General features: G+C 46.0%; 2 protein-coding genes across 4 annotated transcripts in view; both read left to right on the plus strand.

Annotated features, from left to right (window-relative positions):
• Window positions 1-17498, plus strand: part of NAA40 (N-alpha-acetyltransferase 40, NatD catalytic subunit) — a 31294-nt gene extending 13796 nt beyond the window's left edge. Inside the window, exons 3-9 of one of the 3 annotated variants that reach the window (XR_004376984.2) lie at window positions 902-954; window positions 2197-2292; window positions 4004-4162; window positions 5761-5844; window positions 8497-8574; window positions 8721-8856; window positions 10178-10255. Coding sequence is in view for 2 of the 3 variants with exons in the window: in XM_032804208.2 (XP_032660099.1) it covers window positions 902-954; window positions 2197-2292; window positions 4004-4162; window positions 5761-5844; window positions 8497-8574; window positions 10178-10319 (612 nt within the window). In the remaining variant the exon portion in view is untranslated. Of the gene's footprint in view, window positions 1-901; window positions 955-2196; window positions 2293-4003; window positions 4163-5760; window positions 5845-8496; window positions 8575-8720; window positions 8857-10177; window positions 16235-16783 lie in introns of those variants that run through there. The other 2 variants (XM_032804209.2, XM_032804208.2) reach the window with 2 other exon arrangements.
• Window positions 1-22737, plus strand: part of MARK2 (microtubule affinity regulating kinase 2) — a 360709-nt gene that overhangs the window by 151256 nt on the left and 186716 nt on the right. The window lies entirely within an intron of this gene.

The following is a 22737-nucleotide window of genomic DNA, read 5'->3' on the forward strand; positions in this document are numbered from 1 at the left end:
AATGTGCAAGAGCAGCAGTGGTTACTGTAGCAGGTAGGGAGGAGAATGCTGTGTCTCTAAACATGAATGTGGCTGTGAGACACTCTAGTATTCTGCAAGCAAAGGAGGAGGCCAAGATGTGCCATATGGCACTTGCTGACTGTCTGTCTGACCTGTGCCTGTACTATGGTGCCCTTGGTTCTCAGAAATGCATTCCAGCTTGGCTTTTAAACTCAGCTAGCAGTCTAGAAAATGAGCTGTGCCCTGTAAAGTCAGCCCGTGAGTTACCATTCTAGCTGCAGAATAAGCTACTGCTCTGCTCTTTGCCATGGCGCTGACCCCTCACTCATTCATCTCTGATTGCTGTGCATGAAGAGAATCCAAACAATCTGTGCGAAATACCAGCTCCTTCTGATGTTCTGCAGCCTACTCTACTGTTCTAATACCCCACAGCTTTCCCCTATCATGGGAAGGGAGCTCCTCTTGTAATTATGGTCTGATCAGCCAGTCTGACTGCTTTTGAAATAAGCAAGGGTTAAGGAATGTGGTTTCTTGGAGCGTTGATGTGGGGTGCACAATAATGCTGCTCAGGTGCTGGCTGCAGCTCATCTGTTGTGGTTGAACATAGACCTGTTGAAAGAACAAAGCTCCTCTCTTGTTTTTTCTAAACAGCTGAAAGCTCCTCCACTCTTCCCCCTTCAAGGCATCTGTGCCTCATTATATAGACAAGGGGGCTAGCGATCCTTCTCCAGAACACTTCAGGAAGCAAGGTAAAAACAGAGTCTTAAAGCTATGAATGCAGGAGAATCATGAGCGGAGGTGGACACCCTCTATTCACCCAACATCACTCTGTACTTTGACCGCTTCGTGTGCATTAACATCTCATTTTCTAGGGTATGATTTCTCTTTTTTTCCCCTGTAGCTTGGAGACCCCTTAGAAGCCTTCCCAGTGTTCAAGAAATACGACAGGAATGGGTGAGCAAATGCTCCTTACTTAGTCCTTCACGACATTGTGGTCCAATGGCTAAGGCAATGCGCTGGACCCAGGACACCTGAACTTGAATCTCAAGTCTGTCACTATCCTGTTGTCTGACCTCAGGAAAGTCCCTTCGTCGCTCTGTGCCTCAGTTTCCCCTCCGACACTTTACTTGTTTATACTGTGAGCTCTTCAGGGCAGAGGCTCTCTCACCACAGGCATGTGCAGCACCTGGCACAACAAGGCTCCCCCATCGCAGTTGCGGTGTGTGTGTGGGTGTGCTTTAGATCCATAATGTATCTAATAAAAATAAAGCTTGTTGAGCAACTTTGAGGTAGTGAGAGGATGATAAAGCCAGTGTTGATGCTAGAACGAGTTGTGAAGTAAAATATTAATACTAAGTATTTTCACTGTCTGCTAATGCCCCTTATTTTCTCTGAAAGATGAGGTTACAGCATAGTGAGAGGGAGAGAACTTGGTTTCAGTTATGGGGAGAAGTAGATTCATCTGGGCAGGGGAAATGTTGGGATTTTAAATACTAGTAGTATGTTATCCGCAAAAGGCCCCAGCTGAAGGGGGGGGTCAGCACTGTGCTGAGCACTGCATGGGCCTTGTCAAAGATAACCCCTACCCCAAAGAGTTTCCAATCTAAATAGTCAAAGGAAGGATTATTCTCCCCACGTTACAGCTGGAGGAACTGAGGCCCAGAGAGTTCAATGACTTGCCCAAGGTCTTACAGGGAGTCTGCCACAGAGCTGGCAATTGACCTCCAGTCTCCAGCACAAGGCCAGTCTTTGTCTACCTTCTCATTTTCCTCTTCTTCATATGCATAATGCTAGGCTGAATTCCTGGGGCCGGGATAGCACAGTGCTGGATGCTTTAGATATATAAATTCAATAGAAACCTCTCTTGCTTGCATGTAAGTGCTGAGGTCAGGATACAAATCCTCTCTTCTTCATCTGTGGCTGACTAGGCTTCTCTGTACAGTAAGTGTGACCCACTGGTGAGCGTGTATTACAGATCCCTCTGTGTGCCTGATCTGCACAGAAGAGGAGTCTGCTACAGGCCTAGCTAGGGAGCTTTGGTTGTTTAGCTAAAGCTGTAACAGCTCGTGCTTTGAGCTGTGGAGGTCCCTGGTTCAGTCTGACCAACCAGTTTAAAAGCAAGCCGAAATTGCTTGGGTATCTTGGTGCATGGCTTGCCTGGTGCTAAGTGCTGCTTTCCCATCTCTCTTTTCACAGTTTAAACGTCTCCATCGAGTGTAAGCGGGTGTCGGGCATGAACCAGGCTACAGTCGACTGGGCTTTCGAACTAACCAAAACAAATATGCAAACTCTGTAAGTCCAGGCCAGAGTGGGGGACTCTGTCCCTGGGGCAAGCTGGTGCTGAGATGATTTCTGAGGACTCCCTGGCAGCCACAGATACTGAAGTAAAACCTCCCCCAGCTGCAAGGCTACCAATGAGAAACGAGCACCAGGCGCTGGGAATATTGTGAAGAAGCGCTGCCCCCTGGCAGATGGTTTCCTAGGCCATTGTAGAATAGCCACAGATCCCACAGGCTGTGCTTAGAGTATTGTTCTGCTAGGGACAGTTAATATGATCAGCCTTCCTTTGGGAAATGTGTCCCCTCTTTCATTCTAGGCAGAATTGTGACTGGACTAGATGACCTGTCGAGGTCTGTTCCAGTCCTACGTTTCTATGATTCTAAAGCAAATTTTATTCTCTGACCGGGGTTGGACAGGATGTCATACTAGATCAGGGGTAGGCAACCTATGTCATGGGTGCCGAAGGCGGCATGCAAGCTGATTTTCAGTGGCACTCACACTGCCTGGGTCCTGGCCACTGGTCTGAGGGTTCTGCATTTTAATTTAATTCTAAATGAAGCTTCTTAAACTTTTTAAAAACCTTAGTTACTTTACATACAACAATAGTTTAGTTACATATTATAGACTTAGAGAAAGAGACCTTCTAAAAACGTTAAAATGTATTACTGGCACTCAAAACTTTAAATCAGAGTGAATAAATAAAGACTCGGCACCCCACATCTGAAAGTTGCCAACCCCTATACTAGATGATCTAATGCTCCCTTCTGCCCTTTAAAACCTGTGGATCTATCAAAATCCTGCTGTGGGTTCTGTACCTTGGGGTTGAACAAAACCAATACCTAGTCCCAGAGTATTGCAAAATCCTGAATCTGTAGGGAATAGTGGGACCCCCAATGACAGGGATATGACAAAAGTATTTCCTCATTCTTGATCACTATCTAGAAGTACCTACAGGGGGAGCAGATAGAAAAGGGGCCTTGAATCCATTTGACGACGGCAGAATGAGATCCAATGTCTGGGAACTGAAGCTAGACAAATTCAGGCTAGAAATAAGATGCAGATTTTTAACAGGGAGGGTGATTAACCATCAAAACAACTTACTTAGGGATATTGTGGATTCTCCATCACTTGGAGTCTTCAAATCAAGATCACACGTCTTTTACTAAAAATGACACATTCTCAGCCTTGCTGGATGTGTGAATCCGTGGGTGAGATTCTCTGCCCTTTATTATGCAAGAAGTCTGGCTAGGGGCACGTCTAGATGAACAAGGCAAGCCAGGGTGTAAATCTATAGCACTCCAGAATGCTGCACCTTAACTGTCCATGTGGATCATGCTGCTGTGGACTAAAAGTTCCTTAATGCACTTTGCATAATTCAGTTTGAAACAGCAGTAGGTCAAAGTGTACTTGGAAACTTTTTAGTGTGCAGTAGCAGGGTCCACACGAACATTTAGGTTGTGGCCTTCTGAAGTGCTGTATATTTATACCTCAGCTTGTGTTGCTGTAAGTATTTGTCTAGATGTGCCCTACATGATCATAATGGTTCCTCTGGCCTTAAAATCTATTAATCTTCTCATCTGGATCTCTGTAGATGGAATGGGCCAGCAGTAGAAATCCTGAGAACAGTGTATGCAGGAAGAAAGGGGACCAGAGTGCTGGGACCCCCATGGTTTCTGCAGAAGGAGCGTTAAGCTGCCCTTGTTCCTCTTCTCCCTGCCTGCAGGTACGAGCAGAGCGAGTGGGGCTGGAAAGACCGGGAGAAGCGGGAGGAGATGACAGATGACAGAGCTTGGTACCTGATCGCTTGGGAAGATAGCTCTGTCCCTGTGGCATTCTCGCACTTCCGGTTTGACGTGGAGTGCGGGGACGAAGTCCTGTACTGGTATGTGTCCTAGCACCTACTCCCTTTGTTTTAGGAACAAGCATTGCCTTCTGCCCATCTCCTCTAAACAGAGAGCGAAAGAGTAGGGAAGAGATTTGACACAGCATGTCAGTGGCAGAGCCAGAAGTAGATTTCTATCTGCCTGAATTCCAGTCCAGACCCCTGTCAACTAGATTACACTGCCACCCCTTCACCCTGCCTTTGCCACATTCCTTTGTTTGCTCCATGAGCAGAATGTGCCTCTCCTGGATTCACCCTCATGCTGTAGGCCATAACTGTCATGTCAAGCTCTTTCCTAAGAGGAAAGGGTGATGTTGCTGGCCAGGAAATGGTCCTCTATCGCTTTTGCCCCCTCAAGCAGGGTGATTTAGGGCTTAGATGAGTAATAGACTGAGGCTCATGAGCTGCAAGTGGCTCCTGCGGCTCTTTGCAACACATGGTATTAAAACACTGTGTGATTTAATAATTTGTCAGTCTAAGTTATTAACCAATCAGGATGCTTTCACTATGTTATTAACCAGTTGTAGTTGATAAAATAATACTTGGTCAGTCATTTTACTTTGAGAATTATGTATATGTATATAAAAACCTAAATATTCCCTCTGTCATACTGTTTAAATATGGATACATAACACTATAGTAAATGAAACAACGAATTCGCACTCCTATGGCTCATTTGGGTAACGTTGATCACTAATTTGGCTCCTGACCCACTGAGGTCTGAGTATCACTGGCTTAGAATCAGGACTGGGTGTTGTGTTCTAATCTGGGTTCTAATCCTGTCTTTGCTACTGATTTGCTGACATTCCCCCCAGGGTACCTCAAACTCTCCTCTACAGAATATGGCTGATGCCTGCCTGCTGCCTGGTGTGGGGGGCAAGGTTGGTTTAACATTAAAGAGAGACTTCTGACTGAGATACTTGATGAGATGGAGAGTCAGTGAAGCAGAGGCTTACAGAAAGGCTGATCTCTCTTATACGCAAGGGTCTCAGCCCAAAAGTGGTGGGACTGGGGTTCGGGCAACCTATGGCACATGTGTCAAAGGCAGCACACAAGCTGACTTTCAGTGGCATTCAGACTGCCCAGGTCCTGGCCACTGGTCCAGGGGTCTCTGCATTTTAATTTAATTTTACATGAAGCTTATTAAACATTTAAAAAACCTTAATTACTTTATATACAACAATAGTTCAGTTATATATTATAGACTTATAGAAAGAGACCTTCTAAAAACGTTAAAATGTATTATTGGCACGCAAAACCTTAAATCAGAGTGAAGAAATGAAGACTCGGCACACCACTTCTGACCTGTGAATCAGAGATTGGCTGGAATGAGTCCATGGAGGGTAACTGTGAACTAAATCCTGAATTAAATGGGGAATTTTTTCTGTGAGATGAGGAAAGGTGTGTTGTTTGGCATCTGCTAGTGTCTACAGAACAAAGAAATGAAGATGTTGAGCAATACAAATATATCATGGGTGTGCGTAAGCATTGCTATTGTGATGCCTGCAAATTTTCTGGCTGCATGGATTTCAGGACGTTGCACGTATAAGATCTTGAAACTTCATGTTATAAGGTATTCGTTTCCTCTCCCCTTCCAGCTATGAAGTGCAGTTGGAAAGCAAAGTCAGAAGGAAAGGTCTTGGCAAGTTCCTCATACAGATTCTGCAGCTCATGGCTAACAGGTGAGTTGCCGTTCCATATGGCATGTGAAGTCTGGTTTGAAATAATTGTCAGTTTCATAACCTTCAGTTTAAAGTGTGAATCAATCTCTTTAGTTTATCAAAAAGATGATCATGGGGAACGTCTCTAGTACCAACTATTCTTTTAACCTAGTGGAGAAAGGCAGAACAAGAACCTAGCTGGAAATTACAGCCAGATGCATTCAAATTAGAAATAAGCTACCAGTTGCTAATAGTGAGGGTGATTAACCAAACTCCTAAGAGAAGTGGTGGATTCTCTCTCTTGATGTCTGCAAATCCGGATTGGCTGCCTTTCTCGAAGATGCTTTAGTCAAACAAGATATTTTGCTCAATACAGTGATAACTGGGTGACATTCTCTGGTCTGTGCTATACAGGAGGTCAGGCTAAATGTGGCCTTAAATTCTATTACTCTGTGTAGTCATAACATCACATGTAAAAACATCAGCACTAGTACACCGTGGAAAAGCAAAGACTGTTGGACATCTTCTCACATACTCACCCCTAAACTTACAAGGTTATTGCCTTGTCACTTTTTTTCCAGGGACCTCTGAGCTCATAACATCTGTCTGTCTCACGCCTGATCAGAATTGCTCAGTTGATGAGAGATTTCCACCACCACCACCCTACCCCCACAACTGCCAGTATTGTAAACTGACTCTGGGATTGACAATCAAGCTGGGTCCTCTGCAATTTCCACCTCCTCACAAGTGATAAGCGTTCTGCAATTGGAATATAGCTAACAATTCGGTGGAAGATGCATCAGCAAAAGTAGACTCTAGATTCCTCTCCCACAGCTAGGCCAGCTCTTCCAGGGTCCACAGGAGCAAAAAATAGTAAAAGAAAACTTTTGCCCCACCAAGCACTCTCTGTCTCTTTGGAAACAGAGTTGCTAAACATAAGGAAATATCATATCTTTAATGCAGCCACGCTTCAAATGTTAGCTTGGACTCAAATTTGGATTTTAATTTATTTGAATCTATGAATAAAACTTTTTGATAGATTTCAAGGCCAGAAGGGACCATTAGATTATCTAGTCTGACCTCCTATATAGCACAGGCTGGAGTATTTCAACCAGTTACCCCTGCATTGAGCCCAATAACTTGTTTGACTAAAGCATCTTCAAGAAAGGCAGCTAGTCTTGAATCCGTCAAGAAATGGAGAATCCGCCACTTCCCTTGGTAAAGTGTTCCAAAGTTAATCACCCTCATTACAAATTTTGTGAAACCAAATAGTAGGAAAAAAGACTCAATGAACAAATTGTGTGTTGTCATAGTGTGTGCCTCTGTATACATAACATTTGTAGTCTGAAGCCCATGTCCTGCGAACACATAATGCCTTGGCTATATGCACAAGTTGTACTGCTTTCACTATACCAGTGTAGTTAAAGTGGTACAACCCTCCCAGTGTGGATGCAGTTACATTGGTTTAAAAGGGCTTATACCAGTACAGATCTTCCTGTCTGAGCAAGGTAATAAGCCATATCAGTTTAAGACACCTTTATACTGCTATAACTGCATCCTCATTAGGGGTTGTACTGGAAGAATGGTGAAAATCACACCCCAGTCTCTTACGATAAATAGCTTCCTGAGATGGAGCGCTCCCCTATGATTATGCATACGAACATCGACTAGTTTCAAGAAGTGCTTGATGAGAAATAACAGTGTATATGAAAGAAAGAATAAAATGTGAATGTTGCAGTTTTGGCTCTCTCCTCTTATACGTGAACGGTGAACAGAACAGACAGTTACATCAGTAAAACTTTTAAGTGTAGACCATGCCTTAGGCATGTCTTGTCTTTTAGTTTTCCTGTTGATGTCAACAGGACAACTTGCATCTGTAAAGTTCAGCATGCATTTAGGTGTGTATAGAATCAGACCCTGAAATGTTGCTTTTCAGCATTTGAAGCTCAATCTGAACCCAACAGAGTGGTGCCAAGTGCTGAGAACCTGGAAGTGGCACTGACAGAAAAACAAGAATGAAAGTGACTAAGACTTGGTCTACGTTACAGCGTTAGGTTGATGTAAGGCAGCTTACATCGACCTAATGATGTCAGTGTGCACACTACAGCCTTATTGCTACTGATGTAAGGGCCCTACTACACTGACCTCTTAATTCCTCCTCCAAGAGAAGCGTATGGCTTATGTAGGTGTAGCTAGGTGATGCAGCTGTGTAGACGCTGCATTACTTATATCAGCTGTTGGCTCTCATTCTTGTCAACTTCATGGCTCCAGCGTGGAGCCATGAAAGTGACGAGAAAGCTGGGCTGTGACCCTGGAGCAGGTTAAGGGCTCCAGTTAGATCCCGGCTGCCCCGTGGGCCTCTGCTCCTAACCAGGCTGTGCCTGCTCTGCTCAGAGCTCTGCTGTCCCCCAGGTCACAGCTCCCTCAGCCCAGTAGCTGCCTGGGCTCCCAGCCCTGAGCTGGGCTGCATCCACTTGGTTCCCTGGTCCCAGGTCAGATATGCCCGCCCGGCTCCCCACTCTCAGGTGGACTGTGCCCTGAGCTCCTGTAGGGGCCCAGCAGCTGCCCGGAGTCTCCCGGCTCCCCACGAGATCATTAGGTATCAGTTTCCCTTGGATTCCTTTTGTATTATTCTTTGAACACTGACTGCTGGGCCTCTCTCTTGCCTTTCAGCACACAGATGAAGAAAGTCATGCTAACAGTATTTAAACACAATCATGGAGCCTATCAGTTCTTCAGAGAAGCATTACAGTAAGGAACTTACCTTAACTCTTGCTTTCCTGCTCTCTATGGCGGGAGGCGGGTGGGTGGTGGCCTGTTATTTATTTAATATGGTAGTACACTGACTGCTCCGTCATTTCCGTTTGTAACACGTTGTTCACACAACTGTCTTTCAGTGCTATGGCAACGTTACGCTAAAGGGGAGAGGCCGTGGGGACGGTAGACTAGGATGGATGGGAATGGGTGGTGGTGATAAGGACGGGTGCACGAGGACCTGGTCATCCGCTCACTACTTAAAGGCAGCATAGAGAGGTGGGTTTTCAAGTCTCTCTGGTTCTCTTGCTTCCTAGCAACCTTTCTTGCAAGATACCCCCCCACCCCAAGTGACACAGGTAGCTCCATTGGAACTGAATTGCATTAACTATAGCCAATGCTTTTTCCCTTGTCAGTTGAGCTTTCTCTTTATTGTCTCTTAACTATAGGTGCAGAGGAGGTTTGTTTTAGCTACTGACTGTCTAGTGCATTTCATCCACAAAGTTCATACTTAACCATCACTCCTCACCCCTGTTTTACAGATGCACAGAGAGGGAAAGTGACTTGAGAACAGAACCAATCTCTCCCCACCCCCGGTCCTGTGCTCTGTCCGTTGGACCACGCTATCTAAAACTATATTGTCTTTAGAGTGGTTCTTGGGCCTCATAGCTAATTCTTGCCTAGAGCAAAAAGTGACGGGGGAAGAAACACATTTACCAGCTGAAATGGGAAGCACCCACACTCAAACACACCTCTTTGAGTGATGTGTTTGTTGTTAAATCTGAAGTGATAACAATGCTTCAACAATGCTTTCCACTTCTCCCTCAGCTTTCATTTCCCATGTGTCTGCCATGCTGGGGGACAAGGAAGGGATTTGGATAATGCGAAGGTTCATATAAGAGAGCAGAGACCCCTGGCCAGGACTGCGGGGAGGATGAGCCCACAGCCAAGGGGAGGCCACCCTGCTGCTGACTGACTCCTGTGGCAATGCAGGGAGCCCTCTGCAGCCCCCTTGTCATCAGAGTGATTGAGAAGGGCCGTGACAGCAGAGATGGAGGGGGCTTCCTGCATTGCCACAGGGCCGGTGACACATGATCTCTGCAAGGAGCTGATGCGGTCCTGCAGGGAGCCCTGTGCAGCTCTGTTGTCAGGGTTGTGAGTGGGTGGGGCAGAGCAGAGACCCCGAGTCAAGACTGTGAGAAGGAGGAGGAGCTCCCAACTATGTGGGAGGCCACCCTGCTTCTGAATGGCTCCTGCCTCTTGATTATCATGCTATTTGGATAATTGGGAGAAGACTGTACTAGGGGATTGTGTATGCAGGACCTCACCTTTACAACCCATCAAAATACAGAATTGAGGAGAAATCTGTTACTTTGAGTCTTGTTTGTAAATCAAGGCTAAAGCAGAGAAGAGTGCAATGGGAGAACTGTCCAGAGGTGTGGATAACTCAACCTGTGCACCACTGACAGGGGTCAGGGCAAGATCCCTAAGGCTAAGTGAAGGTGACTAGTATTAAGCAGTCTCTAACATGATGTGTTTCCTAAATTCCTAGATGCTAGGAAGTAGCTTCTCTCTCTCTATTTGTTTTGTACCTCTGCAGGTTTGAAATTGATGACACCTCGCCCAGCATGTCTGGCTGCTGCGGGGATGACTGCTCCTACGAGATCCTCAGCCGAAGAACTAAATTTGGTGAGAGCCAGCACTCTCATTCGGGCAGCCACTGCGGAGGCTGCTGCCACTGAGTCTGAACCGCCTCTTTGTGTAGCCCTCCTTGCAAAAGCACCCCTTCATCTTCCTTCCCTGCCATCCCCATCCTCACATACTCCTTAAGATAGGTCACCGCCTGCCTCTTAAGTCAAGAGACTTAGACCACGTTCTGGAGTGCGTATGAAATTGCTCTCTTCTGTGCAGGAGACACTAGAAGTCAAAGTCCTGTCCAGCTCTTGGACCTAGTGCTCTGACCTCAAACAGGAAGCACCAAAGGTGTGAGTCTGAGGACACTAAGTGAAAGCAACTTCAAAACATAGGTTAAGGAAGCAGTGATAGCACAGGGCATGCAATGAGGACAGTGAGCCAGTAGCCACTCTCTCCCCTGACACCCCTCCCACCGACCTGGGTGATGTAAGAGGTTTGGAGCAAGAGCGATGACACAGCTTTATTGCCCACATCTCACTCCCTGCAAACACCATCTAGGGATTAGCATTGTTCTTTCCTAAGGTGCTCTATGGAGCTTTAGAACCTGTTACAATGCAAATACAAGATTCTGAGCCAAATAACAGAGGCACATCTTAGAACCTTTGAGAATTTCTTTATGCTTCGTGGGTCTCAAGTTCAAGGTTCCATGTATCACCTGTAACACCTTTATAGTGATGGCTTCTGCAGAGAAAATGCAGAGGGCTATGCTCAAGTTTTGATGGGAAATTCCCAGCTCTTCCTGGCTTTAAAATGTAAATTATAACCTGTAACTTTGGGGATCTTAAAACTGGATGAAAAAAAACATCCCTAACAACTTTGTGAGCAAAACTCCTTTCACTTTCTTAGCTAGGGCAAGGAGAGGCTATTTAGTGTTTTTGCTTCCCTGCAGTTGGTACCAAGTACTAAAAAGACATAGAAGTGGATTGTAAGATCAGCATATTGGGAACTTTTCTGCTGAAATGCATGTGGCCTGGCAGTTACATGTGGCAGTCAGGGATTGAGTGCAGACATGCAGTGGTTCTCAGTCTGAGGTTGGGACGCCACAACCCTGTTGCTTTCTTGTGTTCTAGCTATAGTGTGCTTTCCACTGAAGCAGAGCAGACCTGGGAGCTCTATAAGGCTGAGGGGAGCTAGCAACTGTAATGGGCTTACTTGATTGTATTGAGTGTGTGATATCAATAATAGTCAGATCTCATGTGATGGCTCTAATCTCTCTGCAGTAGCTGCCCTACACCTGACTGTAAGAGCATGGGACTAAACTGAGAGCTTCCATGTTCTACTGCAGACACCCAGCTCAAGTCACTTCCCCTCTCTGTGCCTCGGTTTCCCCATATGTAACACCGGGATTCTACTGACCCAGCTAATGTCTGTAAACACATGAGATCCTCGGGTGGCAGTCGCTAGGGAAGCACAAAGTCTTTCTTGTTGAGTATAGTCCATGGAGGTGAGGGTGGAGGGGGAAAGACACCACACCAGTGCTGGTTGGAACAAATCACGTAACTTAGTGGTCTACTGGAAACATGTTAAGACCCAGGTTAGCGTAAAGGATCCATAATGTAGGGCTAACCATGTCTGTTGGCCTCATGAAAGGGAGGTTGTAGAAAGCAGCCAGTGGTAAGAACGTTCTGGATCTTGTGATTTATTTTTTTTTTTATTTTTTTTTTTTAAGGCCTCTGTAACTTTTTCTTCTCAAGGATAGGAAACTGTCATGGAGTCTGTGACTCCTTTTTATTCTTAAGCTGCTCACAGAAGTCCCCCCATCCCATGGGGAAAACAGTCCTTCACCTCCCATGCCCTCAGAACAGCCCAGTGACTCATTGCTTGAGTTCCAGCCTCTATTTTTACCAAATCCAAACTGTCAGTAGGAACAGTGACAAGTTCCTCATTGCAGTAGATGCCTTTTGCCTTTCCTCAGAGCATGGCATTCCATCCTGAGCCAGGGAGCAGGATGGCATGCTCCCCCTTTTGCCTCAGTGAGGTGTGTTGGCATCCAAGCCCTCTCTGGGGATCCTGATGGGGCCTAACTGGAGTCACTGGGACTCTTTAAATCTCCTTTGTCTCAGAGCAGCTGTTGTGGTAAGGACCTCTGTCTCCATCTTATCAGGTGCCCCTGTTGTGGGTGGAACCTTTATCTGCATTTCACCCACTGTGGGATTCAGACCTTTACCTGTTCAAACCTCTGCCTGGGGGAGTAGGACCTCTGTCTTGTCATGCCAGGTGTTGCATCTATGGGGGAGTAATGACCTCTACCTACATTGCACATGCTGGGCGTAGGGGGGTGGGACATCAATCTATCTTGCACTGTTACACCTGCTAGGGGATAGGACCTCTGTCCATGTTGCACCATGAACACCCAGCTGTGGAGACCTTCCACAGCTAGATCTGATGCATTCATTTTTAAGTGTTGCCATTCTTTATGCCCATCCCCTCTCCCAGTTGGTCCAATATGGGCTCCTCTGCTTCTGCTCCCTGCAGGATGGAGCCTTCCCTTCATCTGTCATTTTTAGCTCCGTTATTCCCAGCCTCCCGTGCCCTGTGGCAGCCCCAGCCGTTCACTGGCAGCCCAGGGTCTGGATGCAGAAGCACTTTGCTTTATCTGCCATAGAGAGACACTATCTGAACTCTGCTGCAATTTAGCCTCTTTCTGGGGTGGGAGAGGTCTCTGTTGGAGTTGTGAAACGCATCTAGTTGAGCTAGCTACGTTCTAGCTCTGAGAACCGCCATTCACTGGGCTTGCTGTGCGGAAATGTAATATGGGCTTGATTTTTCAGGGAGTCAAACACGCCATTTGCAATGGGAATTGGACCCATAATTCTGATAGGCATCTGTGAAATCCCAGCCGTAGCTCTTCTACGAAGACATGTTTTTTAGGGACAGGGAATAACCTGTTTGTTTTTACAGGGCTGGCTTTTTACTTGAGATCTGCTTCTCTCTTCCTAACCATTTGCCTCCTTCCACCCCTGCCAACTTGCAGTTTGAGAGAAAGATGCTTTAAACTCTGGCCCACACAACCCTGCAATTTCGGATCTTTGAGGACAAAGATGCTCATTTTGAAGGGTGATTGGGACAGCAATGGGATAAATCATGCTGCTGTTTAGCTGCTGCTCTTCACTCTTCAGATTTGCTGGGCATGGAGGCCAGGATTTGTGAAGGACTAGTGATTTTGGCTGCACCCATATTTATATTCCTAACTTGACATCTTAAAAGAGGCCTGGTTTTCAGAAGGCACTGATGTCTCTAAGGCATCTCTAGATGGGTAGAACCAAAAATAAACTAGTCTCTGTAGAAAATGTTACCAACTAGTGCATGCTTTCCTCCCTTAGCTGTGGCTAAGGACTAGCCGAAAAGGGGCTAGCTGCTGACTTGCAGAGATTTCTACTGCTGCATGGAGAATTCAGGGTTTAAAGCTGAATTCTTAACACCTTTCAAACATAAATGTAGAGCAATTAACCTACAGCCTGCAATGAAGGGGATCCACAATGACTTGCAACTTTCCACACATTCCTGAGGGATTTTTGGGACCTCTCTTCCGGGTCAGCAATGTCATTTGCTGGGATTGCTTAGTATGCACTGGGTTATTAAGCTGATGGGAGATTCTTAATGGCCACTATGTCTCCTGCTTCGCTCAAGGCCAGAGGCATGTGGCCCTGCATTCAGCCTCAGCAGCGCTATCATTTTGGATTGGATCATCCTGTCTTGACCAGTTCAATCTGGCTGATGCTTATGGCTGTAGTGCCTAATGTTGCCTCAACCTCCAAGAGCATTCCCCTCTTGTGTCTGATTTCTCCTGGCATGTGGACACATAACAGATGGTGCTGCATCTCCTCCGAGTGCCTCCTTTGTACACGAAAGCCTCAGGCCCCTACTGCTGCTGCTGCATCCTCCAGCTCTTTATACCAGGGATGTGCTTACATCCTCTTCTAAGTAGCCAGCTGTGCTTGCCACCCTTTGCTGAAATGCTGCCCCTATGCTCTGTGTTTCTGAGGGCAGAGGCAGGGCCGCTTGCAACCAGGGAGCATCCATTCCTGCATCAAAATCATCATGATCCCTTAAATGAGGAGGACCCTGTAAACAGCAAGTCAGCTTTTGTTTGTGCTCCACTCACGCCTATTCGCCAGCCAGGCTAAACTCCCAGCCAGAATGGCATTCCCCTTTAACCAGGTGAGAATCCCTTCCTCTTCTTTCTAACAAGTTGCATCAGCAGCCAACGTTAGCCCTCTTCCTCCCACCCTTCAGCATAGTCTTGGCACCACATGTTCAATGAGCAGAGGATTACTTCGGCACCTGCTGTAGCTACATAGCAGACTGTATTTGCATGGCACATGGATGTGGAGCATCTAGTGCTATTCCCCTGCTGTTGTGGCTGAGAAAATGACAGTTATTCACCAATTCCCCAAAATGACTATCTTCCTGCTCCGTTTATTAGCTAAGTCCTAGGATGGTTTTAACCCCTTGGTGCCCAGTATTTGTCTTTCAGCAGACACATGCATCATTCTGCTGACGTTGGGTTGCTTTAATTAGTATCAGAGAATGTGAAAGCATTTTGAGGGAGTCAAATTGCATGAAATTTAAGGGAAATTTAAGCAGGTCAGGTTTAAGACCTGACAATTCTTGGCCTGTAGTTTTGGCATCTGTGTCCCAACCAGATCTGTTTTAAGAAACTTAGCGCTGTGTACACTAGATGCTTGACCCCCTAAACACCCTGTGTTGACTCCTTAACTCTGAGGGCTGTGTCTGAAAGCCACATACCAAGTTTGGGGAAAAGCAGCACGTTTATGGTGGGTGGTTGTGTTGTTTAATTTCCCCCTTTCTCCACATATGAAATCCTCCTTCAGTCTGTCCCTGTGATCCCCAGGTAGTGGCTTTTCCTCGTCAGACTGGATTCTGAAACTTACCTCTCTCAGTCTCACTAACCCAACTCAGCCAAAGCACCTGTTTAAACAGGGACTGAAGCCCCCGCTTAACACCAAGCATGTTCTCTGGTGCTTTGCTGGATAGGGAAGCTTTTCTGAATCTGGGTAGCTCCCTGCCAAGCAGTAAATTCCAACCCATACAAGGATTCTGTTTTTTTTTTAATGACTCTCTTGTCACTTTTTTTCGTGGACTTGGTCTCCCTTTATGTCAGCCAGCCCAATAACTGCTCCGTGGCGTGTGATAGTGGGTGAATTTTATAGCTAGCTGCAGTTAGGCCTGCTTAAAAAAGTAAAATAGTGATTTCTCCTCTGGGCACTCTCCTTGCTTTCCTCGCAGTCTTCTGCCTATCCCCAAAGCAGATTGGTGAATGTGACTTTTTCCATCTCTTCACCAGCTCATTCTCTTCATTGTGAGCATACAGACAGATCTTCTTGGAAGGGCTGGAACGTTCTAAAACATACCCAGTTTTTTGTTGTTTTTTAAGGAAAATTCCTCCCTCATCCCCTTTTTACATTAGGGACTCTCTTACCCCCTCTTTTCCTCCCCACCTCAGATTATTCTAACTGTGGCTAAACAAAAAGGGCTCCTCAGAAAATTCCTCTCTCCCTTCTCCCCTTTAATGAATATATTCTTTAACTTAGCAAGTTGATCTATACTTTTGTTTTGTCTTCTTGGTACCTTTTGAGGTAGGATTTCCTCCCCCAATAAATGCCAAGTCTTGTTTGACAGACATAGCTGACCTGTTTGTACTGTATCGTTTTTACTGAGGTTGGGGCATGTTACATTTTTTCCCTAAGCCTTGTCTCTCTTTTTTCACTTTTTAAGTTGATCATGTGTTGGGACTTCTGTGTGCGTGTGCATGTGTAAGGTCATTTTATTTGGGTTTTTTTCCCCTTTCCGTTTCTAAAAGAAAATTTAAAATAAAACTTCACTTCTGATGTTGTTGGTTTTTTTAACTAGTAACTATTCTCACTGGAATCAAAGGGAAAAAGCTGATCTTTTTGCATTGGTTTTATTTGTATGTTACAAATAAAAACAGTTTGTTCAATGTCTGGTGTTTTTTCTGCAGCAGGCACGAGGCAGCGAAGTGTGAGAGGTAGAGAGTTTGGACTTGATTCCCAAGTGGATTGGGGGAAGTGAGGTGGGTGGGAGTCAGGACTCTTCGGTGCTGTACCTATTTCTGGGAGAGGAGCGGGGTCTAGTGTGTTAAAACAGGGCCCCTGGGAGTCAGCTCTCTTGGGTTCCATCACTACCTTTAGGAGATGGTGTGGTTTTGAACAGTTTAATGCGATGGGCAGAATGTGCTTTCTGTTCCCTTCTCTGGGAGAAGAATGGGGTCTAGTGATTAAAGCAGATGCGCAGGGATCAGAACACCTGGGTTCTATTTCTGGCTGTGGATGGAGAATGGGGTATAGTGTTTGGAGCAAAGTGGAGCTGGGACCCTGAATTCTGTTCTACACATTTTTACTAAGTAACATCAACCCAGATCACATATTTTTTTTTTTCTTCAGAGGGACACACAGTGAGTTTTTAATTCCAGAGTAGTTTCAGTTTTCATTTAATATTTTCCTAAAACAGCTTTTTTTTTCCTCCCCAGTTTCTGTGTGAAAGACCAGCCACAAAAAGATGAAACTGACTGATTATACTGTGGCAACGAGTGAAACGGACTGGACAGAAAGTGGTGTAGGATGCATGAAGTATATTGAAAGGAGACTCTTACCCCTTTGCTTAGTGGGGTCTAAGGAGGATGATGGGAATTAGTATTAGACCAAAGTAGTTGTAGGCTGGAGGTACTTTTAGTCTGCCTTTACAATGGGAGTTTTTACCTTTCTCTTAGCTGTGTTGAAGCTAAAATTTGGTAAGGCCAAAAGGGCCCATTAGATCATCTAGTCTGAGCTCCTGTATAGCGCAGACTACAGAATTTCACCAAGTTATCCCTGTAATAAGCCCAATAACTCACCTACGGTTAAAGCCTGTCTTCTAGCAAGGCATCCAGTCTTGATCTGAAGATGGCAAGAGAAGAATCATCTACCACTTTCCCGTGGGAGTTTGTTCCAATGGTTAATGACCTTCATTGTTACAGGGTCACCTTGCTTCTAATTATGAGTACATTTATGGTGCTCTTTGCAAGCATCTGAGACACAGCAGTGGAGTCCTTCCCCTTTCTAGTGGGATGAGGATTAGTTTAATAGAATATCCCTGCTTTCCTAGGCAGTTGAATGGGAGCTAAATTGCGTGAGTCATAAGCAAAGCTGCTTGTTTGCTGGTTGTTATATTTGACACACAAAATAAGTAATTTCCTCTGTTTTATATTTCTCTGAGTATTTTTTAACCCCTTTGTAGACCCTGGGTACAGTCAGGAAATAGACCCCCCCACCCCACCTCCTGCAACCAACTCATATGTCACATTTGTCCTGTTCACCAGTCACTGTTTGCATGACATGCCCTGTTTTGTCTCTGTATAGACACAGAGTAGACCCTATTATAATACAATCAATCTGTGAACAGGTCAGTTCTTTGCCCTGAAGAGCTCACCATTTAAATAGAGAAAGGGCAGGAGGAGAAACTGAGGCATGGAGAGGGAAAGGGACATGGCAGGTTTATAGAAAGGAAGCCAGACATCCTGAATTGCAGTCTTTTGGGCAATGCTGCCTCAAAAGGGTCTTCTGTTTCTAGCAGCCATGCAACCTTGCCTCTAAGGTAAATCTAGCTGCTGCCTTTGATCTCACAAGGAACACAGGGAAGGAGGCCTTGCCCAGAATAGAACTGAACTCTGCATCAAGACAGGAGAAAGAATGCAGCCGTGAGCATATGTGATGTGAGGATAGGAAAATGTCCTCCTATAAACCATTTTATGGGGGGAAATCTAATGAATAAAAAAAGCTCCATTAAGACAACCAGCAAGCTGAGGTGAAGGAAGGAGACATGGTGGGAGCTCTGGGATGCGGTGTTGATGGAATCGGACATGCCCCAGGCACACATTGCGCTGGGGAAAGTGCAGTGGAAACCCTGAGGCATTTAAACACTTGTGTGTTGATCTCCACTCGCCCTCTGTGGGAGTGAGTTTGCTTAGATTTTGATTTCCTTTGCATGGCCAGTGGCTCCAGCTGCGCAATGTCATGGAGAGAGCATAGGCCAAGACACATGAGCACCCACCATGGTGAAATTGATGGACAGGAAGATGCAGTTTAGAAGCACTTCCTGTGGACAGTCAACGGCCCTGTGTGATCATACTCTTGTTTGCTGATCCGCATCTGCTAGAAAGTAGAGAGGGACACCAGGATGGAACCACCATCCATTCAGGCTATTTACACTGAACAGGGTGGAGACAGGAAGAGAAGTTGTTAGTGGTAACAGCTGGATGGCCGAGCCATATTGTGCTAGGTTCTGTGCAAAGGAGATGGCAGCCCTTGGAGAGCTTGCAATTTCTGTATAGATTCATGCACTCTAGGGGCAGAAAGCACTGCTCTGATAATCTAGTCTAAAACTGTACACAGAGGCTGTAGATTTTTCCCCAGAAGCTGGATTAAAGCCTGGCATTTTCAAAAGAGATTTAATCCCTTTTGAAAGACTCCAAGTGATGGAGTCCACCACCTTCCTGGTGAGCTCTTCCAGTATTTAATCACCTTTGTTGCTAGGAAATCATGTCCTATTTCACTGTTAAATTTGTCTAACTTCAACTTCCAGTCACTGGATCTTATGTCTTTATCTGCTAGGCGTGGTCTGCACTACAAAGTGAGGCTGACGTAAGTCACTTTGCGTCAACCTATTTATGCATGAGTCTACACTCAACTTTATTTCCCATCAGTGTAAGCACCCATTGCTGCAATGCAGTAACACCACCTCCCCACAAGATGTTGAGCCATGGTCGATATACTGTGGTCTATACAGTGCGCGTGTGGACACTGCATGGCCTGTGTGTGCCCAACAATGGTTGGTTTGTTCACAGTTGTGAACTCCACTGTCTAGGGGTCACAGAAACCAGAAGCTCCCCCCCCACACACTTTAAAACCTCTGTGTATTTTTGAAATGTCTTTTCCTGATTGCCCAGCTTAGCGAGCATATCTAGGAGCTCTCCTTGTTGTGTGCAACTACCTGATTGATGGTGCCAGCTACTCACTAGAAGCGCTCCTGCCTGGAGTAGACAGGAGATATTGGATCTCCTGGGCCTGTGGGGAGAAGAGGCTGTGTGTAAACAGCTATGGATCAGCCATAGAAACATGGACATCAGTGAGAAGATTGCACAGGGGATTCAGGCAAAAGGGTACATAGGGGTCAGCAGTAGTGCTGTGTGAACGTGAATGACCTGCACCAGTCATACCACAAAAGCCAGGAGTCCAACAGTTGATCTGGTGCCAAGCCACGGACCTGCTGTTTTTACAAAGAGCTTCATCCCATACTTAGCAGAGACCCCCACCAGCACCTCACAGACCACCATGGATCTCTCAGTGAAGCTGGAGACAGAGACCCCTGCCATGAACATTGAGGAGAAGGGACATATGGCAGGGTAGGGATCTAGCTATCCCACAAGCCAGGGCCTTTTCAAGACTCACAAGCAGTCAAGCCAGTCCCACCAGCTGAACACAGATGAGCCTGATCCAAGGGAAGGAACCTCGGGTAAGTGTGTGCATTCATTCTGCCTTAAAAAGTTTAAATGTCAAGATGGGACCTGGCCCAACACAAAGCTAGCAGGACACAGGTATTTGCTTTTCATTATTTTGCTCATACTAGAAGATGTGATGATACAACAGAGATAGAATGGTTGTCTGCTTTTCATTACCCTCTAGGTTTAAGTGGGAGGGAGAGTCATGTGGAGCCATTTGTTTGTGTACATAGGGATATCCTTTGTGTCCTCCTGAGAGATCTCATTAAAACTTTCATGAGGTACTCTGCAGTCCTCTCCTGAAGGTTTCTAGGATGGCTGCCATATTTCTTCCTCTGTGGTAGGACACTTTCCCACACAAGTCCACGATGACTTCGGCAGGTACCATTGCAGTCAACAGGCTAGTGGCATATGGGCTCAGGCAACTTCAGGATGCCAGCAGCAGCTCTGCTTTCTGTGCCTTTGTCACCCTCAGGAGTGAGATACCTGCTAAAATCACCACCACCAGTGGAAAACAGTGCCAGTCCGCAGTGCCATTGCTCTGTACTTGTACTTGTGGAAATAGAGGCCAAATGGTTTTTCTTTTATGCAATCAAACAATTCCCTCCTGACCTCCACCACCCCCATGGTCTGTATTCACCATGGCTGTAGCTGAGCAGTGCTGTGCAGAGCCACTCCGAAGTTGAAATGACAATGAGAGTGTCTGATTTAAAACTTATATGGGAATAAGGGAAGGGAGTTCTGAAAATTCTTTCACCTTCCGTTGTGACTGTAAATCCAATGAAACATCTGTCGTATCTAGAGCTGTTGCTGTCGTCACATTGAGGGGTGCCCTCTCCACACCTGTGAAATACTTCACCCTGAGGAGGAGGAGAAGAAAGAAGCAGACTAGGGAGGATCTGTTCAGTGAGATCCTACAATTCAGTGCTGCATCAGACAATGAACAGAAGGCCTGGAAGGTGAATATAACAGACAGCCTGGAGAAGGAAAAAGTGGACAGAAGACAGGCCCAAGAGTCCAAACAGAAAAAGGAGAGTGAAATGGAGATGCACCAGGATGTAATGGGGCTTCTCAGGCAGCAAACACAAAGGCTGCAGATTTTAGCTGACCTACAGGACCAACAATCATGGACACGCCATCCTTTGCAGTTCCTGGAGAGCTCCCTGGTAACAGCTCCCTATGCCTCCCAACATTCCATGTGGCATCCTGGGCTGTATCCCTACCTTTCCCACACTGCATTGGGGAACAGTAAGAAGAACTACAGCTTCACATACACTGACCTGTGAGAGCCATGGCTGGTGTATATTTGGTAGAGATGGACTGAAATGGACACGCACGTTTTCTAGCATTCTAATTGTGACATTCTGTTTTCTTAATTTATTTTATAAGTTTGCACTGTATTGGTTTGTAATTGCACATTATTCTTTGTACTGTTTGTTACACAATCCATTTTTATTTTTTGGAAATAATTTCATCTTATTTATTTCATAACATATACAACAGAATGCCTAGTGCTCCTCAAAACACACATTAATTTTAATTGAACAGGACCATAGGTTCAGTGCAAAACACATTGTAAGAATGATAAATGTACAGGAGCACTGTGTAATTCATAGGTTCTTTAAAAGACAGGGTGATATTTATCATTGTACACCAAGCACTACACCATTCCTCACAACCCCGTAAAACTTCAGGGCCAGGGAGAGCACAGTCCAGCACAGCACATTATTGTGGCAGACCGTTAAAGCCCCCTTTCAAAGCCTCCTTCAGCCACCTAGCTCCACATTGAGCTCTTCTAATGGCCCCTGTGGCTGGCTGTTCAAAGTCAGGAGATAGACACTCCACTTTGCCCTCCACTCCAGTGGCAACTTTTCCCCCTTTGGCTCACAGATACTGTGCAGGATGCCCCAGTCAGCTGTAGTCATTGGGATATTTTTCTCACTGAGATGTACTCTAGTGAATAAACCCCACCAGCATCCCTGTAATCTTATGACAGCACATTCAGTTGTCATTCTGCCTCTGCTGAGCCTGTCCTTGAATCTTTCCTTGGAGCTGTAACGGTGGCCAGCGTTACAAGTTAAAGAGCCAAGGGAGCAAGAGAGAGGCTGAGTGGTCCCCCAGAATCGCTATTGGCATTTCAACAGCACCAGTGGTAATACGCTGGTCAGGAAAGAATGTCCCTGCCACCAGGTTTCTGAACAATTCTGTGTTCTTAAAGATCTGAGGAGCATGTACTTTCCTGATCAGCCCACGTTGATACCAGTGATGTGCCCTGGTGATCTACCAACACTTGCATAACCATAGAAAAGTAGCTCTTTCTGTTGATAAACTCTATAGAAAGCATGGCTGGATGCCTTCTTGGAAGATGTTTCAGTCAAGCTGAAATTATTAGGCTCAATACAGGGATAAGAGGGTGAAATTCTCTGGCCTGTGTTATGTAGGGTTGCCAACTTTCTACTCATACAAAACTGAACACCCTTGCCCTGCCCCTCTGAGACCCCACCCATGCCCCATCCCTTCTCCAAGGGCCCGCCCCCGTTCACTCCACCCCCCCTCCTTCTGTCGCTTGCTCTCCCCACTCTCGCTTGTGTTCACCTGGCTGGCTCAAGGGGCATGGGTATGGGAGCAGGTGAGGGCTCCGGCTGGGGGTGCAGGCTCTAGTGTGGAGCCAGAAATTAGGAGTTCAGGGTGCAGGAGGAGGCTCCAGGCTGAGGCAGTGGGTTGGGGTGCGAGAGGGGGTGAGGGCTCCAGCTGGGGATGTGGGGCTGGGGATGAGGGATTTGGGATGTAGGAAAGGGTAGGGGCTGAGGGGTTCAGAGTGTGGGAAGGGACTCTGGGCTAGGGCAGGGGTGTCATAAACAGATGGTTAAGGGTTAATGTCTCTTTCACCTGTAAAGGGTTAACTAGCAGTAAACCTGGAACACTTGACCAGAGGACCAATCAGGAGA

The sequence above is a fragment of the Chelonoidis abingdonii genome, chromosome 17, assembly GCF_003597395.2.
Source record: "Chelonoidis abingdonii isolate Lonesome George chromosome 17, CheloAbing_2.0, whole genome shotgun sequence".
Taxonomy (NCBI): Eukaryota; Metazoa; Chordata; order Testudines; family Testudinidae; genus Chelonoidis; species Chelonoidis abingdonii.